General features: G+C 42.6%; 1 protein-coding gene across 2 annotated transcripts; it reads left to right on the top strand.

Moving 5' to 3' along the window:
- Positions 1 to 903: 903 nt before the first annotated feature.
- Positions 904 to 18,189, top strand: DERL1 (derlin 1). Of its 2 annotated transcripts, XR_014268901.1 has the most exons (9): positions 904 to 1,206; positions 2,870 to 2,981; positions 6,028 to 6,092; positions 8,391 to 8,417; positions 10,388 to 10,483; positions 11,168 to 11,220; positions 12,390 to 12,500; positions 14,279 to 14,609; positions 17,007 to 18,189. XR_014268901.1 is itself a non-coding variant. In XM_082479999.1 (8 exons), exons 1-8 carry the CDS (start codon positions 1,054 to 1,056, stop codon positions 14,415 to 14,417), a joined length of 756 nt encoding a protein of 251 aa, XP_082336125.1. In that variant the 5' UTR covers positions 904 to 1,053; the 3' UTR covers positions 14,418 to 18,189. The 2 variants fall into 2 exon arrangements, 1 of the variants encoding a protein (XP_082336125.1); XM_082479999.1 differs by having other exon boundaries at positions 14,279 to 18,189.
- The last annotated feature ends 887 nt before the right edge of the window (positions 18,190 to 19,076 follow it).

Here is a 19,076-nt window from a genome sequence, read left to right as displayed (position 1 = left end):
TAGCATTCACAGTGCTGCTCTTCAGCTTGGACCAGACTATATTTTCCTAGTATTTAACATTTTAATTAAACTCTCGTGGGAATTCTGTTCAATACAATTAAAGTTAAAAAAAGGTAAACCGGGAGAGTAGCCCAGGCCCTTGCCCGGCCAAGTGAGCATCTCTGAGCACGGAGGTTTCGCAGCCTCCCTGGGGACCTGCTCCACCTTCAACGGGAACGTTTTGCCCCGCAATCTAACCGGGCACCCCCGGGCTGTATCTCCAGCCTTGTAGAAGCTCAGGTGAGCTCCGGCCGGCACTGCTCCCTCCCCGATGCCCTCGGCCTGCCCACTCCCTCGGCCTCTCCCCGACGGCGCAGCGCTGGGCACGGCCACGGCTACCGCCGGCCGGGCACTGAGCCCCGGCTGAGGCGCTGAGCGCCGCCGCCCCCCGCCCCGCAGCGGCCGTTACCCCCGCCGCGCCGCCGGCCCGGGCTTGCGGTGCCAGATGGGGCCCTGCTGGCGGCCGCCCAGGTCCGAGCTCTCCATCCTCGGCCCGCCGCTCCCGCGCTCGCCGCCTCCCTCAGGGCTCTTCCAACGGCCGCCGCGGCGGCGAGGGGCGCTGCACGCATGGTACGGCCCGCTCCCGCTTCACCAATGGGAGGGAGGAGGACAGAGGCTGGCGCTCCCCCCCTCCCGCCCAGGTATCGGCCTGCCGGGGAATGGAACCGCCCGCCCAGCGGCCCCGGGGCCTGCCGGGAGTTGTAGTCGTAGGGGCCCGTTGCAGGCTCAGCCCGCGGGAACGGCGGCACCGTCACCCGGCAACGGTGGGTGCCTCCCTCCCTCTCTCCACCCGGAGGCAGGACTTCCGGCGCTGCCGTTGCCCCGGCAGCCGAGGGGGTGGGGCCGGAAGTGGCGGCGGCTCGGCCGAATTCGGCGGCGCCACGTCTGGCTCGGGGCTCCCCTTCCTGCCCGGGGCGGCGGCGGCGGCGGCGGCGGGCGGAGTGCGGCTGGTCTCTTCTTCAGCGGCTGGTTCGTAGCGAGGCCTCGGTGGCGGCCGGGCGTGACGGCGGCGATATGTCGGACCTGGGGGACTGGTTCCGGAGCATCCCGCTGATCACCCGATACTGGTTCGCCGGTTCCATCGCGGTGCCGCTTATCGGCAAGCTGGGCCTCGTCAGCCCCGTCTACCTCTTCCTCTGGCCCGACGCCTTCATCAACCGCTTCCAGGTACGGGCCGCACTACCGGTCCCGGCGTGCTTTGCGGCCCCCGCGCCGTAAGAGAGCCCGGCCTGTGACGCGCTCGGCATGCTGGGAGTTGTAGTGAGCGGCTGGCTGTGCTACGGGGCTGGTGCTGCGGGCGGGGGCTGGACCCCTCCCCCGGCCTCCGCGGCCGCTTTAGGAGGCAATGGAGCACCAAGGCAGCCCGTCGGAGTGACCCAGGCCACCTCCAGCGGGAAGCCGGGGCCTGCCTCCCTCCTTAACCTCTGTAAGGCCTGCGAGCTGGGCCCCAGGTTTCGCTACTGCTCTGCCTCCGCAGGCCCCAGACTTCCCACCAAGGTGACACAGGCTGCGGTGCCCGGCCCTGCCAGGACCCCTGGGTGAGGCAAGGGGGCTGTGGCCCTTGACAGGCCCTGTAGTTCGTCTTCAGTTTCATTCCGGTGCGTTTTTTCCCGACGTGTTTTTTTGGGGGTGTTGTTCTGCCTGGCACCGGTTGTTGTGCCAAGGCACTCTAATGATAAAACCTGTGGCTGTGACTTCAGGTGGCTTGCCTGGCCTCCGTTGTGCAATTGTGTGGGCCTGGCTTTGGGAGCAGGGGTTACAGGCAGGTGTGCAACCATCCTAAACTGCAGGTGGCTTTGGAGATACTAAGGCAGAGCTAAAGTGCATTTTTTGCACCTTCTTGCTTGCGTTTGGGATTGTCAACTTCTGTGCGTAGGTGTGGTTGACATAAACTAACAACTGAAGTCATGAGGTTTCAGATGTACAGTGTTTCCGGGTGTGTTAGCAATATCAAAAGTGGTCACAAACTGGACGTAGTCTCTTTCCTTGGACTGGGAGGTTACAGGTTCAGTGTTTTGGTATGTAGGTGTATGGGGGGAGAGCGCCCATTGGATGAGCCGAAAATGAAAGTGAAGGAAGAGAAAAGATCCCAGTCTTTGCATTTCTGTTATACATGCTCATTATATCTTCAGTGAAAAAGGCTTAGTGCAAAAAAAGATAGCTCTCTGTTTCATGTTCCATTTCAAAACTTAGTAGCTTAAATGACTGTTTTTTTCCTTTAGTTCCTTATGGAACTGTGATGTTCAGGATCCCAATACTCTATTTGGAAATGCGTCCGGTTAAAGAGCTCATTCATAAATGGCCAGATATTTTCTCTCGTTGCTACATGCTGTCATGCAATTGGCTGTGCTGATATTGATTGTTGGGAGACTCTAAAGCAGGTGCAAAATGCTCAGAGCAGCGTGTGCTGTCTGGAATGGTACACTCAAGGCTCTTGTGTGAATTCCTTGGCCTCTGTTCAATAGGTAAGAATGGGTTCTGTATAGATGCTTTTAAAATAGGGTAGCGTCCTTGCAAATATATCCCTTCTGCACTGCAATAAAGACTCAGTACTGCAAAGATGTAGTAGAAGCGATCTGGGAAGTTGTGTGTGATTTCTGTTGTAATCTTTATAGCTTTGCTTATCAGATTGAAAAAAAACCAACCAAACAAACCAACAAAAAACCAACCAAAACTGTAAAAGCTGCTGAAGCAGCAGTAATTGATACTTGGGCCATTTTTAATCTCCTCCTTGATCTTCCAAGTAATGAGTAACAAATGAAAAGAAAAAAACTATGCACGAGTTCATTCTACAATATATAAATATATCTTTTTCTTTTGATCTGGACAGATCTGGCGGCCGATAACTGCAACTTTCTTCTTCCCAGTGGGACCTGGAACAGGATTTCTCTACTTGGTGAATTTGTATTTCTTGTATCAATATTCATCACGATTAGAAACAGGTATGTTATCTGTGAAATTGTGTGCATGTGATGAACTCTGCCTGGAGATGATAGAGGTTAAGCGTTGTCAAATAGGGCTTCTGTTGGGAATATTTGTGGCGATGGCGTTGTGGCTGATTCAGACAGAATCATGAGAAACACAGCTCATGTCTGTGCCCGCTTATGTTGGTCAATGGAAAACTGCTCTGAAAACTGATTTTCTGTGACTGGCTCCTTCCCTTTGGCAGGGAGCCTGTTCATTTAGGATCTGAACTTGATACTTCTTTCAGTAGGAGGGCCTGGGGCTTTTAGTTGTTGGATTTCAGGAAATGAGGGATAGAGACTAAAAGATGGCGTTTTCTGTTTTCTTGTGTCGGATGTCCTTTAACTTGGAAGAGTGATAGAGCATATGTAGTAACGGGTGTATGCATCTTGAGAAAATAACAACGTCAGTTTTCCTTTTATTAAAAGCCAATGATGCTTACTTGTGTTATTCTGTCAGTTATGTTGAATTGAGAGATCCCTTGTACGAATGAAGCATACCCCTCTGTCAGATAGAAATGTGAAAAAGTTAAGGAACTAGGTGGATTTTCAGTTAGGGGGGGAAATGAGGAGTGGAAGAAAGGAGATCAGATAATGTCTCATTTCTCTCAAAAAAGAGATTTTAGTTACAAGGTAGCTTCAAAACTGGTTTCATTTTGCATTGCGCAGTTCATTAAAGCCAGACAAAAATTGTTTCTGTTGAAGTAAATAATTAAAGTATTTGCAAAGCCAAGCTCCTCCTGAAAGCATTTAGAACTGCAATGAAATTCTTGTTCATAATGGAGTCTTAGAACTCAAGGTGTAAGTGGCAATGCATTGCAAGGTGACGTTTGGTAAGTCCCATAATAGAAAAGTAAACCTGCAATCCAGAGAGTGTTGTGGAATCCCTTTTAAGTCATAAGAAGCGTAGCAGGAAAAGGGAGAAGTGGTGCCAGATTGTATTTGGTTGTTTTCTTAGTGAAAGTAAGTAGTAGTTTAATAGATATGGTTCCTCCTTTTCTTTCAGCCTTTCTGCAGTAGGTTATAAACACATGGGAGTACTCAGTTATGACATTCTACTATGCAAAGCTATATGTAGTAAGAGTTAATATATGCAAATTATAAGACATCACTGCTTGTATGTATACGTAAAAAATGCTCTTATCTATGCTGTGGCAGAAGCCTCATGGAACAAGAAGCCAATTCTTTCAGCAGTAAATTGAGATTCCTGCTGTACAATACATCTGGATTTTGAAACTGGGAAGTCAGCTGTGTTGTTGTTTGGATCAAAGCATTTCTTTAATAAAACAGTTATTTTTCTGGGTATAAATAAAGTTCTTGGTTACGCCAGTGCTTCCTCTCTACGAAAAGGCTTAAATCCTTCTGAAAGTGGGAGGTGTATAACTTGCTGATAATATGTTTACAAGTGAAAAGCAGCATAGGGCTATGCCTCCATTTGTTTCTGAAACTGAGGAAGTGAAACTTCTATTTCAGGGATGTACGTGTATTTTGAGGATACACTGGTGTTGCATGCTATCTTCAAATTTAGCTGTCATCCATATGGTTTTGTACTGTGCTTGTGCTTTCCTAGCAAGCTGACCTCTAGCTTCCTGAGGAAAAGGAGATTGATGTGTTTTTGTTTTGTTTCTGTTGGAGAAGAACATAACAGATATCGACAGAGAAAGCAGAATATGTAGAGTTCACTCCCTAGCAGTACAAATTATGAGATTAGCAGTCTACAACACTTCCCCGGGCCCTCCTGAAGGACCCGGTGGGCTAGAGCTCACCTTGCCCCCATGCTGAGCTTTTTGGCAGTCTGTAGCTCAGTTTTATTAGGTATTCATTGGAAAGACAACTTAAATAGTTTGTATAATATTCTTGCTAGTAATCTCCTAGATTACAAGAAGTGAAAAACTTTAATGGGATAATATTTGGTTTGATTTCTTCCTATTCTGGAGGAATTCCTGTGCTGGAGTTTCTACAGGGTTAGTCAGCTTCCTCTTTTTATTTGTTTCTATTTGTTGTATGGCAACAGTAAGGAGAAAACTCCAGTTCACACAGTTCTCCAACTTTCCAAAAGAGTTTTCAAAGTTTTGATTCCCCTCTCCCCCCGTTGTGTAACTTGCATGGCTGAACTTAAATTATAAACTAATAAACTTAAAATTACTAAAGTAGCTGTTTTGTTTCACATAAGTTGAGTTACTCTAGTTAGTCTAAAAAGCTAATGCTTATAAATAGGTTTTCTTTCTTCAAATTTTTGGGGACATGTAAAACAGCTGTAGGAAGCCAAATAGGGCTAACATTAAGCAGTGGCCTTCTTTCTAGGCATTTTGATGTTTAATTATTAGCATGTAATTCAGCTTGTTTGTGGTGCACTGTTTGTCGCTGTGTGGTTTGGGTCTTTTTCAGTAGTATTCGCAGCCTTTCCTTGCCCGCATGGAGCTGTATGAAACTTGATGGGAGTCTTGCTCAAACGCTGAGGTCCGTGCCAGCCTTTTACCACACTCCTTGTCATGTACGTTGATTTTTCTGGAGTGTAGAAACCATCGTATCTCTTGAGTCTGACTAAATGATGCAAAGAGGGTGCAATTTGTCTAAGTAAGGACTGGTTTTCACATGACTCAATCCTTAAACTTGGTGTCTCTGCTTTTGCTGTGCCATGTGTATTTCCTTACTGTGTGCTTCTGACTGGTAGCTTCTTATGAAGGATGGGGTCCAACTCCATTTTGAAATCTTGTGAAGTTAAAAACACTTATCTCCAGAGATAAACTGTGTTCTTTTTTTAAGTAGAGCCGCTGTGTGTGCACTTAATGCAGTAGGCTGAATGTCTTATTTTTTGGTCCTGTAGGTTGTTCTATTATAAGAACAATTTTTTTAAAAAATTTAACACATTTTTTAAAATTTCGCAAATTAAAAAAAAAAAGCACAGACTGCATGTAGGACAACTGTTATTAACCGAGCTTTTCTTAGACTCCCCCCAAAAAAGTCTTAATTTCTTATCAAGAAATAATAATATACCTTTCCTAACAATTCTTTTTATTTACAGGGGCTTTTGATGGAAGGCCAGCAGATTACATGTTCATGCTCCTGTTTAACTGGATCTGCATTGTTGTATCCTTCTGCTCATCATCAAACTTTAGAATATTTTGGTTCTCCTATTTCTGCCTGAAATACGTTCAAAAACCACGTTTTAGCAACTAAGAGTTTTAAAATGTAGCAGATATCCACAGGTGCATTTTTAGTCTCCCTGGAAAGGTAGCGAGTGGCTGTTACGGGTATGTAATCAGGGGACTAGAGTTCTGCTTGTACAAAGCTCGGCTCCTGCTGCGTGAACTTCCGTGGTTCGCTGTATTGCTTCACTTAGCCACTTTAGTGGATTGCCGCATGGGCTGAGAGTGAATTTGGTGTGTTTAAGCTGCTCTGAGCAGAGATCTGATCTCTGTCATTCCCTGAGCTGGAAATTCAGGAATCTCATGGAGGGATCCTTTACCTGTGGGGTGCAAGTCAGCTGAGTCTGTGAAAGCAGTGTTGTGATATCTGCACTGAGATAACTTCCTGAAGAAGCCAGGCTTGTTCGGTTGGGAATGTTGGGAAACAGTTTTTCCATGAGCTGTGCTCTTCTACCTGAGTTTTCTTTAGGTCTCAGATGCAAAACTGGAAGGGGTTGTTGATAGACCAGATGGTTGTGCTACCATTCAGATCTTGAGATCTTGAGAGGCTGGAGAAATGTGTGCTGGTCAGGAACCTCAGGAAGCTGAGCAAAGGGAAGTGCCAAGTCCTGCCCTGGGGGAGGAACAGCCTCAGGCACCAGGACAGGCTGGGGACTGACACTCTGCAAAGCAGCTTGGCAGAAAAGGCCCTGGGAATCCTGCTGGACACCAAGCTGACCATGAGCCAGCAATGTGCCTTTGTAACAAAGGTGGCCACCAGCCTCCTGGGCTGCGTTAGGCAGACCATTGCCAGCAGGCCAAGGGAGGTGATTGCTGCTGTCTGCTCAGACCTTGTGAGACATAGCGGGGGCTGCATCCAGCTCCAGGTTCCCAAGTATGAGAGAGACATGGACGTACTGGAGTGAGTCCAGTGAAGGGTCACAAAGATGGGTTGGAGCATCTGTCACATGAGGAGAGGCTGAGAGAGCTAGGATTGTGCATCCTGCAGAACAGGTGGCTTCAAGGGTGTCTTTTATCCATGTGTAAAAGTAAATGGATAGTAAAATGGGAGTAAAGGAAATGGAATTGGACTTCTCTCAGTGGTGGGACAAGAGAGAACAGGCACAAAATGAAGCACAGAAAATTCCATTTAAATGTAAAAAAGACTCTTTTTACTGTAAGGGCAGTCAAACTTTGGCATGGGCTGCCAAGAGAGGTTGTGGAACTCCCGTCCTTGGAGATACTGCTATTCTGTGCTGTTGCTACCTCCTTGTAGCAATTTGTGGTGGCACAGCATGTGAAAAAAAGGGAGCAGTGAGATCAGCGTGAACCAGATACAGCCAGAAAAGCTAGTGTGTAGAAATGCTGTCGCCTTTATCAATAGATTAACTTAGCTCTAGTTACATTCCACTGTATGGAGGGATTTGCTATTTGTGCTGGTCCTGTTGAGCCACAGCAGTAACTAGGAAAACAACGTTGTTTAGATGTTGTTAAGAAAACCATCAGCTTCATTGTGGTTGCAGGCTGTTGGCTGTGAGCTATTTGATGAATTTGATTGTGACTTGACTTTCAAACTGGTCATTTAAAATCTTCCAGTTGCTTGTTCCGTATATGATGTAAGGAGCAACCTGGATGCGTGATCTGGGAAAACGCTTGGTGCCATTTTGTACATGTTCATGAACTGTTAAAAGCATTCTGGTCATAGCAAAACTCTTCAGCAATAGTTTCTACTCAGCAGTTACTACCGCAAGTAGATCCTTTGGGTTCCAGGGTAGGAGAGTAGTATTAAAAGCCTGCATTGATGCACTTCAAGAAATTATTTTCTATGACTCAGTGACAATATAGTGGTTTTTTTTTTTTTTTTTTATGTTCTGGTATTTCTTTACTTAGAAAACCAATATTGTAGCCTTTAAAAAACTAATGAAAGAATCCAGCTGTTAAACCTGTAACGTGCTTTTATGCAAGGACTGGTTGAGTTTGTAGTTAGCCAGTTTCATCATGAAGGGAAGGCCAGTACATCCATCAGCCCTCGAGGTAATGCCTTGAGGTGGTAGCTTGAAAGCCTACTGAAAAGCAATTCTTGAAACTAAGTGTGTAAGTCTCTAGATCATTGGAGATTTTTAATTTTTTCCAGTGGTTAACTTAGTACTACACAGGAACGCTGTTTTAATTTTAAAGTCCTTTGCGTGTGTGTGCAGCTTCTTTTTGTCATTCTAGTCTATCAGGTTTCGCTGCGTTTTCCTTAATGGTGCAATGACAGATAACTGGCTTGGCAATGGACATGCAGGTAAGTGCAGTGCAGTTTCTTAAGTAATAACCTTATGGAACTTTCTGACTACTTAATGACTTTATAGAGAGCATTATCAGCATAATTGCAAAACTGCTAGGCTGCTGGTTTAGTTTATATCAAAATAGACTGCTCTGTGTGTTTTGTTAATTTTTTAGCTTGGGTTAGCCTCAGCTAATGTCACAAGCCTGTATCCAAATTTGCCACTCCTAACCAAGTTAGGGAGTCAAGGGGTGAAAATTGGCTCTTTGTGCAGGCAGGAAGTGTTCGGTCACTTACTAAAATGGACACAAGATGTCACCTGTGCACTGTTTCTTCTAATGAATGCGGATCTGCATTCTTACTTTTTTATCTAAAAGTGATTCTTGGGTTCCTTAGTCTTCTCAAATTTAGTGTGTCTTTTACTTGAAAACAGAAGATCTTTTTGTGAAAAATGCAGCTTCAGATTCAGGTCAGAACTGTGAAGTGCAAATCCTTACAAGAATGGTTAAAATAGTGGTCTAAAGAAGCAGTTTCAATGAGGTAGTTCTTATCTCCCCAAATATTACCGGGGGGGAAACGGGGGAGTGTTTCTTGGACACAAGAGAGTGCCAGAGAACTGTATGTCTTCAACCTGCTTCTGCTGTTCTCTCCTCCTCTTGTTCTCTCCTCGTCACCCAAAGCCTACACCAATATCTCTAATATTCAGTACAATATTAGCATTTATTAGATCACTTATCAGGCTCCCCTTGATAAGACAAAAATAGAGATCATGCATCTGCAGTCATGACTGAGTTCTGTTAAGGGCTGTCCATAACTTCATACTTAAACTTTTTTTGCTGTGGGGAAGATGCCACAAAATTCTTCAAAAACGTGCTGAAATCACCCGTACTTTGAATGAATTTTAGACTGATTGTGTTGATCTGTATCTTTTTAATGGTTTTATATCTGCATACAAAATATTGCTTAAAATAAGGCGGTTTTACTTGTGTTCAGTGGCTTGCTTGAAAGTGAGAGGATAGACTTGGATAGCTGGGCCTTTATTCCCATGTCAAATATTTTCAGAAATTACATATTACTTTGATTGTCCAGTAAAATAAAAATAGTTTTACTAAAGACCGTAAGGTGCTTGTGTGACAAGTCAGACTGTTGGTGTGTTGTAGGGCTTGGGGAAGGCTGGACTGATGCTGATGTACCAGATTTAACGTGGAACGTGTTGAATAGTGGCACCCCTGAAGGGATGAGTTTTAACCTCTCTTCCAAACACATGAGCTAGTTCGTAGCATAAACCAGTTTGTGGAAATGTTGCTAGCACAGTCTGCCTTCAGTTCAGAAATCAGCAGATAACTAAAATAGTGCTTTATATTTGTTTCACTAGAAATAGTCCAATCAGCTAATATATGGTCATAGTAAGGAGGTATTTGAAACAATCTCATCTCCTGGCATGGACCACGGGTTAATTCTGAGCTCGACCGAGGTGGCTTTGCCAAGGCTGGCTGTGGTACTCTGAAATGGCGATTTACTGGTGCACCTTCCCTCTGTGGTGCTCTGAGTGGGACGTAGCTGGCAATTCAATGGAGTAACACTTCATCTGGCGTATTAGCTTAGCCCCAGATGAGTGTGTTCAGGTTAGTTCCCTGCATTGTGAACATAAATGATTGTGGCCCAAATGCGTCGCTGACTGTGCTGTAGGTGTGCTACCAAGCAGCTGGGAGCAGAGGAGTTTCACTTCTTGCCAGTTGGAGCCCTTTGCTTTGGCATGGTCTTGCAAAAGAGAATGACCAAGTAGGTTCTCCTGCTTAGCTTTCTCAATAGCTTTTGAACAGATCCATGACACATGATGGCAAAGATTCAGGGGAAATCTTTAAAGATTTTGCTGATGTATCATGCTTACAAGACATTTTTTGATTGCTTACTGCTGCTTGTTTAAGTTTCTCAGGCTTCTGTGAAAGTGATAGTAACTTTTTGCCTTTTTTTTTTAATCATTGCAGTTGCTGATGATTCCACTCATCATGTCAGTACTTTATGTGTGGGCCCAGCTGAACAGAGACATGATTGTATCGTTTTGGTTTGGAACAAGATTTAAGGTATGTCAGACAGGATATTGGAAAGGTTTCTGCCCAGAAGATGCACATAAAGGGGGGTGAGGGGCAAAATATAAATATTTTCTCTTATTAAAGATGTCCCATGCTTTGACATAGCTATATACTCCTTGAGATGCAGCAAAGATAAATTTCTTCATGGTCTTCCATATGGTGTCACTCATTGTGGCTTTACTGAAAAGATGTCCTGACAACTGAAATTCCTTGGTCTGAAAACAGGAAAAAATTCCTGGTAAACATTAACCTGGATAAAAGCTGAATATAGTGACACTGTAGTGACAAAATGTTGATATTTGAAATTGCTCTTTCCTGTGCAATCTCATCTGTTTCTGCCAGATCTTGTAGTGAAAATTCTTTTGATCGTTGTTTCCAGGCCTTTTAAAAATCAGAAATATTAGACTTTGTTTCAGATGTAAGCTTGTGAGGAACACAGAGTGCAAAAGATGCATCTACTAATAATGTTTAAATTAGTATGATTTGTCTAAAAATGTTAGTGATTGCTCAGTTTGGAGTATCCTACCTTGTTAGGTAGAATCTGCTTAAGTTAATATATCGGGATTTGTGTGATGCCTAAAACATTGAGATCATTAGTGTGGTGGGATGTTGAGCAGGGTTACGTGCTTAACTTTTACTTACAACTTCTCTGTCTCCCATTGCATTCTTTTTCAGGCCTGTTACCTTCCATGGGTTATTCTGGGATTCAACTACATCATTGGTGGATCGTATGTATTTACTTATATGGCCAATTTGAAGTTATAAAAGCTTTTACAGCTATTGCACTTACTGCTGAATTTAGAAACAATATTAAAATAAGATGCTTAAAGCTATTTAATCTGACTGATAATATGACTCAGTGTCATATGGTGGTCATTTAAGATAAAAGAGGAGATGTGCACATGAGAACTAGAGAATGTAGGTGAGGGGAAAATAATAAGAATTTGTTTTATTTTCTAGTAAATCTATGCATTAGGCCTTTTCCTTACTAAAACACTACTGCACAGTAAAGAAAGATGTCATCCCATATGACCAACCATCAGTACTGCTTTTAGAAACAAATTTAGCTTGACTGATTGTGCTGTTACTTCTTTCCCTGACAGTCTTGCCCAATGTGCTGTTTTTTTCAGCTTGTGAAACAAGGGAAAATGGCAGTAATAAGCCCATAGAGTGCCATATTAGCACTTGCTGAATTCATTGGTCTGTCTTGGGTTTCTTTGACTAAACTCCATGATGCAGAAATCCCCTCTGGGCACGGTCTTTCCCATTGATGCTCTGCGTTGATTGGGGCCTCTTGGTGCCGCTGTAACATAATTAGCGGCAATACCAAGTTATGTGGTTGATTTATTAAAGGAGGAGATACTACAGCAAAACCAAATTCCCTTTTCTGGCTGTGCCTCCTACTGACTCACCCGTCACTTGAGAAAACTGCTTGCTGTTAGATACCTGCTGTTTCTATGCATGACGGAAGATACTCAAGGGCCTCCATTCAGCAGTGTTTTTGCAAAATTGGGAACAAAACAGTTCAGTACAGCAGGAGACAGGTTGTCCAGTGAAAACAGCCGTAACTTCTCAAGCTCCGCAGACTATTATTTTAGACACTAATAGCTGTACGGTCTAATTCCCTGATGTAAACAAGTATTTAATTGCATTTTCAGTACAGACTGTAGAGAAGGCTTGGAAGGGAGGGTGGAACAGCCTGTTGATGTGTTGGCACTGAAGGTTGGCCCTTCTAAAGAAGTGGCTGCAAAATGCTGACGGAAGGGAAATTTTCTGTGGCTCACAGCCCCGACAATGCCTATGGCAGGTGAACAGTAGTAACTGACAGAAGATGGTCACTCTTTATTTTCAGAGAAGACAGCATGTGAAACAATTATTTTTTTCTTTTGCCTTGCAGAGTCATCAATGAGCTGATAGGAAATCTGGTTGGCCACCTGTATTTCTTCTTAATGTTTAAATATCCAATGGATTTGGGAGGAAGGAATTTTCTGTCCACACCTCAGTTCCTGTAAGCTGGCTCTATTCTTTAGCTCACTGTTTGTTTGGTCCAATTTTGTGTATTGTTCATCAGACATATATTTGCTGGGATTGTAAGGTGTAAAATACTTTGCTAAATCAACCTCTTTCAGACTATTATATTCCCTGTGCTCCCAAGTTATCAGAAATGTTGAGTTTCTTTTAAATGGCCCATGTGAGAGTTTTGTTACCCTTCTGGATGGCTTGTGCCCTTTACCTATTCTTAAGAGTGAGAGTAAAAGTCATAGTTCTGCTAGTGAATTGAACTATAGTAAAAAGAACTCCCTAACGATTATCAGATGGTATAAAAAAAAAAAGTTTGTCCTGTAAATGATCTTTTATCTGTGTTTCCATTTGTCATTACAGTAGCTACCAGTTCAGCAACTTATAACAATAATAGGAGTCAGTTGTAGACTTGTTCAGGACTATAATATGTGTTCTGCTTTGCAATTTGTACCAGTCATCTTGACTGAGACTGCAGGTCTTCGTTTCTGAAGTGCTTTTTCTTCTGATATGTTTATTGTTTTGGCATTGAAATACTACTATCAGAAGCCAAAGTTTGTAGCTTCAGTTGCCCTTGCCCTCATCTTTTTGGTTTGTAAATATTCTTTCTCTACCAAACTTTACTTAGCAACTCAGTTAATACTTTTTATAGCATAAACTGTTTATTAGAAGATGCAAAGTTGAATTACAGTTATATTTTCTGTACAAGTTTTAATGAGTAGAAAGCGTTATATTCTAATTTCGTGTTTGCAAGCCCTTTTGGTAAACCTAATTTTCCGTAAAGATTAGAAGATGAAATGTTTTTTTAAAATGTCTTTCAAGGTAATAACAGCTCTGAAACTGCCATCAATCTTGTTGGTTATGTGCAATTCTCTTGATTCCTTATATGTGTATTTATTTTTTCTCTATACTTGAGAAGCAGGAACAGAACTACTGCAAACATCTCTACAAAGGGATAAATTCTGCCTTTGCACTGTAATGTTTTGTTAAAAAAATACTGTGGTGAATTACAGATACCTTTAATATAATCATGAATAACTTTTTCTATACAGGATCATTTTTCTTGTAGAAAGCAATCTGGGTTTTATGTTTGGCCCTCAGATTTTAGTGGTCAAATTCAGGAAGGGATTTGCAGGAGCTCAGTGTAATTATTGTAGAACTGAAATACCTCTGCATTCATGACATCCCTTGCAAAATGCAGAAGCTGTGTTTTAGATCACTCTGTCTAGATGGTAGCTTAAGTTGGATGATGAAGTCTCACAGCTCTGATTTGCTCTGGCCAGGTCACTTGAGCATGTTTCCCTTAGTCTCTTTGGTCCTCAGTTCCTTAGGAATGTTTACTTGGAGAGCAGTGAAGTGGTTGTATGCTCTGCAATGATTGAAGAGAGAGTGATGCTCACAAGTGATTTGGATTTTTTTATTTCATCTGGAAAAAAAGGGAGAGAAGTTAGGGCAATTAAGTTTGTATCACAGCATTAATTCTCAACAATGAGACTCCCTTATGTGTTTGTTTTTTTTTTTTTCCCCCCCTGTGTTTGGATTATCATTATCTATCCATTTCCCAGAGATGGAAGTTCCCCAGAATTCTCATTCCTCATGTGCTGAGGGCTTAGATTTGGAAAGAATTCTGCAGAGTACTGCTGTGAAAATCCAATTTTACTGCAAATTCTAGCAGCTGAAAGGAAGTGCATGGAAAAGTAGTCTGGCGTTTACCCCTAAGATACAGCTGTTTCTTAAACTCTCCTCTTCTTTTCTGGCTTGTCCTAGGTACCGCTGGCTGCCAAATAGGAGAGGAGGAGTGTCGGGGTTTGGTGTCCCACCCCCTAGCATGAGAAGAGCAGCAGAAGACCAGCAGGGTGGTGGAAGACACAACTGGGGCCAAGGTTTCCGGCTAGGTGACCAGTGAAAAACTCCTGCTCTTGGAAAACAGCAACTCTTTGGTTTTAATTGGATGTAGAACCGACCCTTCCTGGTGCAGAGCATGCTTAAGAACTGAGCTCTCTGTCGTACTGTTGGATTTCACTGATTAGAAAGAATGTTTCTGGTTCAAGAGAAAGTGGAAAAACTCCAGAAGGGAAAAATGTAGATCTTGCTCCAGGTTAGCCAGTAGTGTCTAATTTGATTCTGCCATTTAAAACAGCCTTCTTTATACAGTATTGTCTGTCTGTCGCAATGGGCATCCATTATACCATCTTGTTCCGTGATGTGATGGAACAAGCTAATTGTGTTCTGTCTCGCCTGGTAGGCTAAAAGCTTGATTGTCCATGGTAAGGTAAGAATCCAGTGTGAGGCAGATGGGTCATACTAACCCCAAAGTCTAGGAAGCTGACTTTTTCCTTAGCTGTACTTAAGTCCCAGGATCTTTGGAAACATTATTTAAGTGGTATCTCTCTGCTGCATTCATAAAGCAAAGTGCAAATGTGTCATTTCCATTATTAAGCTCTGTTTTGAGGGGAGTTTTTTCTTGCTGTGTAGCATTTGTCCTGCCTGCTACAGCATGGGCTGGGCAAGACTAAGGATAAGAGTGCTTTCATTTGAAATGGCAATAACAGATATTCACAGAATTGAAATCTCTGAACCCTTCATGGCATGTTACAAGGCTTGCATTGTTTAAACTGAAGTTGTCTGGCTTGTCTTTTTTCCCGGAGATCTGTAAATTCTTGGCTTCAAGGTTTCTATTTTGATTGCAAAATTGGGTAGCACAAATACTACTTAAACTGGAAAATGTAACATATCATTGTGATTAATGTAAAGGGTACTGACTGCAGCATTGTGTTTGTTAACTGAATCTTCAACTTTCTCTTAAGAGCTTTAAGACATCAAAGAATCAAAGCTGGAAATAAACTTTTCCAGGGTCAAGATACAATACAACAGATTGCTTTGCTACAGGACTCTTTCGTTGTCAAATAAGAAATTACGTACACTGTTTATTAGTATCTGTACTTTTTTTGGTAAAACTTTTTGACATGGAAAAGGGAATGATTCTGTACGGTAGTTTTCCTCGTATTGGGTTTCCGTGGGCAGAGCACAGGGCTAAGATCCAGGAAGCTGTAATACTAGCTTGTTACTGACTCACCGCATGGGCTTGAGCAAACTTCTTATCTCCATTTTCCCAGCTGTAAGGAGGACTCAAGCACATCTCATAGCATTCTGAAAAGGTAGCTGTCCCCGACTCCCCTAGGTGGGAGGTGCTAGTGAGCAAGGTAAGGCTTAGGTTCACATAAATGACAACACTTAAGCTTGGAATGCAATTACTCTAAGCTTAACCAAGACTTCTAAGTCGGAATACAGTAACTCACTTTTTGTATTATAGGTGGAAGACAAGCATCATCAGTAGGATGAAATTCAAGTCACTGACTGAATTTCCCTTTAGCATTTGTCTGTCTCTTTACTTGGTAGATAGGGCACGGAAAGCTGTTCTGCCCCAACTTAGGTATCTCAGGTATCTATAAGTAGGTGAAGTGAATCTGGGCCAAACATTTTTGTTACTCCTTTGTTTCTTCACTAAACCTATGTTCTGAAGGTTTAAAAATTTGTAAATACTACGTCATGTGAAACTGAGCGGAAAATAAGCAGTCAGACTGGAAGATTTTAGCTGGCTTGCTTGCAAATAAAAAGCATGCTCTATTTCTTCGCTGCAACGCAATTTTGTTGATTCAGCTTATGGAAAAACGTAGAAAACTGGTAATGATCATATTGTATGCTTAGGTTTTACAGGGACTTGGAGTTCAGAAATCACCTGCCATTTTTGTCTGTTCAGTGATGAATTTTAAAGATGCTTTTGTCTCTTTCTTTGTATAAAATGGTCGGTCAAAAAGAGGAATGCAGTAATCTATCGTTGACTGACAGCTGTTATTTGATGCTAACTTGAAAAGTCTGAGAACCATCAGTTTTATAGGAGTCATGATGCAGCTGGTCTTTTTGGTCATAGTAATATCACTGTCTCCAAAGCATTTGTCTTCATTTTGAGTCAGGACCTAACTGGTAAGTGAAGAGGCAATAGTTTGTGATTCAGCTAAAACCCTGGCACACTCAAATTGCAGAACATCTTTGTACAGAAGGCCAGAAGGAAGGCTTGAGTGGGAGGAAGCATGGCAAAAGTCATTGTCCTGGCCCAGTGCACTGTGCTGGGTCTTGCTTTCCAGTACATCCTTCTCTAAATTAAGAGGAAAAGGTTTGCAAGGAGAATAGACTTCTGATAAATCTTGATTAGCTTTTGAGCTGCTGCTTCAGGTCGATTTACTTTGGTTTATGGAAAATTCACTTCAGAATTCCATATTAGGAGCTCAGTTTGTTATTTCTCACTTGTCAGTTGACCTGAAGCACTGTTCATCCTCCAGTGTACGCTGACAATGGTAGTCTTTTGTCAAATGAGTACCTCCTTTCTTATTTTGTACAGATAATTTCCCTTTTTGTAATCAATTTTTGTTGGCAAAGTTTTAAATTAAAGTTTTAATCTCTGTTACTGTCTCTGTTTCGCTAAATTATGTTTCAGCTCAAGACAAGCCTTGTGATCTGCACGTCCCCAAGGATGTCTGACAGCTCACTCTGACACCACCTCCTGCTGTTGATAAAAGTACTCAAGAAAATGACCTGCTTTTGGGTGGGAGTCTTGTCTTCTCTGATCGGTTGCAAAATCGTAAAGGCATTTTCTTTGTCTCTGTTTATCACCGTGAGTTTCAACAGTCTGTGTCCTTCCTGGGCTATTAGCATTTTACAGCTTTTCTTTGTATACTTTATTGTCCTTTAGGAGGAAGTATCCTTCTACTCACCCTCAAACTTTGTGAGATTGATAGAGATCACTTACTTTTTCAGGGGTAAGGTTGGTATTCTGCAATACCCCCTCTCTGTCCAGCCAGATGTGCACAGCCACTGGAATTCGTTTTGCCGCTCTTACCTCAACTGATTTGGAGACACGTTGAGCATCCTCTGAATGACTCTCCTGGTCCTCGTAATTCATCTGACTGTACTTTTCCTGATTGTTACCATAGAGGCACCAAAGAAGATCATGGACTTGGTATCTAAGGCACTGTGTGAATTTGTGCTCCTTGAACTGGAAAGTCTTGGTCAGTACTAAATACACCAGAGAGAACAGCATGGCAAGTGTGTGCCTTTCGATTTTGCCCCAGCAGCATAAAAAGTCAGTGGAAGAGCCAGGAATATGAAATCAAATGCTTCTAAAATGCTTCATCTTTCTTTGTCTTGGCAACAGCTCCTGTATTGACACTACTCAGTAATGTGGTGTTGCCAGTGACTTAATGAGAAACTGGACCTGTTGCTTTATTCTGTCATCTAATTGTCACATTAGGAAAACTGAGAGGCTTTAATTTTCAGAATAGCATATTGTTTGCAATACAATGTAAGATTCTTTCTGTGTTTATTTATCACTGTGTTACCTTATCAGAGAGCAAGACTGCTTTGCCTTGATGGTTAAGGTAGTGAGCTGGAGAGATACATACTAATTTACAGTCTGAAGCTTCTGATATTACAAGTCACCTAATTGCTTTGTACTCCTGTTCTGCATCCATAAAACGAAGATGATTCATATTCTCCCTTGTTCTGTGCTAGGCTTAGGATGACGGATCAATTTGTACTTGCCGTAGTATGGCAGAGCACTAATTTTGGTGAAGATGTTCTTAGCAGTGCCATCACCTGTGGTAGTAAATGGCTTTTCTTGGTTTGTGTGTCCCTAGCTTCTTATTTTGCCATGGATGATAGTAACAGTGTGACTTGAAATTCAAAATTGAGTCTATTGTCATGATTTTATTAATTTAACTTAAATATGCAATACCTGCATATTAAGCAGAAGTACTTAACATCTGAAAGGTGATGATGTGCTGTTTTCTAGGGTTGAAAAGATAAAAAGACTTCAGCTGCTTGTATTTTTCAAGCACAGTTTTTTGGTGATGAAAGGAGTTCTGTTCACAGCAATGGCTTACCCTTTTATCATCTGGAACATGATCCAGGAGGAGTGATTACAACACTTGTGAGCAAAAGTTGCATGAAAGGAGCTGTAACTGTGGGATGCTGGCAAGGCCTCTGCAGAATCTTGTTGATGTTGGAGGGGGGGAAAGTGATGATGAAACCTTAATTCTGGTGCCTGGAGGTGGTTTGGTTTGTTCCCCCCCACCCCAAAAGGACAAAGCCCTTGCAAAATGCCATTAGAGCTAAAATCAGCTCTTAAGGCCAAATTTCTCTGGAGTGCTAACTAGCTTAAGTCTCCTGTGATGAAGATCATGGCAACTGGAGGCATTGTTGAAAATCAAAACCACCACAAGCAGTCTTCTTGCGTTTGAATGTTTACATTTATTTCTTAAAAGGGATGTGTGCATTTAGTCCCTGGACTGGCCATGGATTAAAGGATGATGGGTGGATCCTTCTATTAATGGTTTCCAGAGGTGTGAGGATGCTGCCTGCACCAACCCTTGGGCTTGCCAAACTGCCTGGTGAATCTCTTCATCCTACAGAGGTCAGGTCACCTTGCCATAGCTAGTTAGATGTACAAAGTTTCTTTGCAGTAATGTTTCCCTGTCCTTTCAAGTTAGACTATTGGCTGGCCATAGTT

Source organism: Vanellus vanellus (assembly GCF_965231255.1).
Source record: "Vanellus vanellus genome assembly, chromosome: 2".
NCBI lineage: Eukaryota > Metazoa > Chordata > Aves > Charadriiformes > Charadriidae > Vanellus > Vanellus vanellus.
This window is presented reverse-complemented; position numbering and strand designations above follow the sequence as displayed.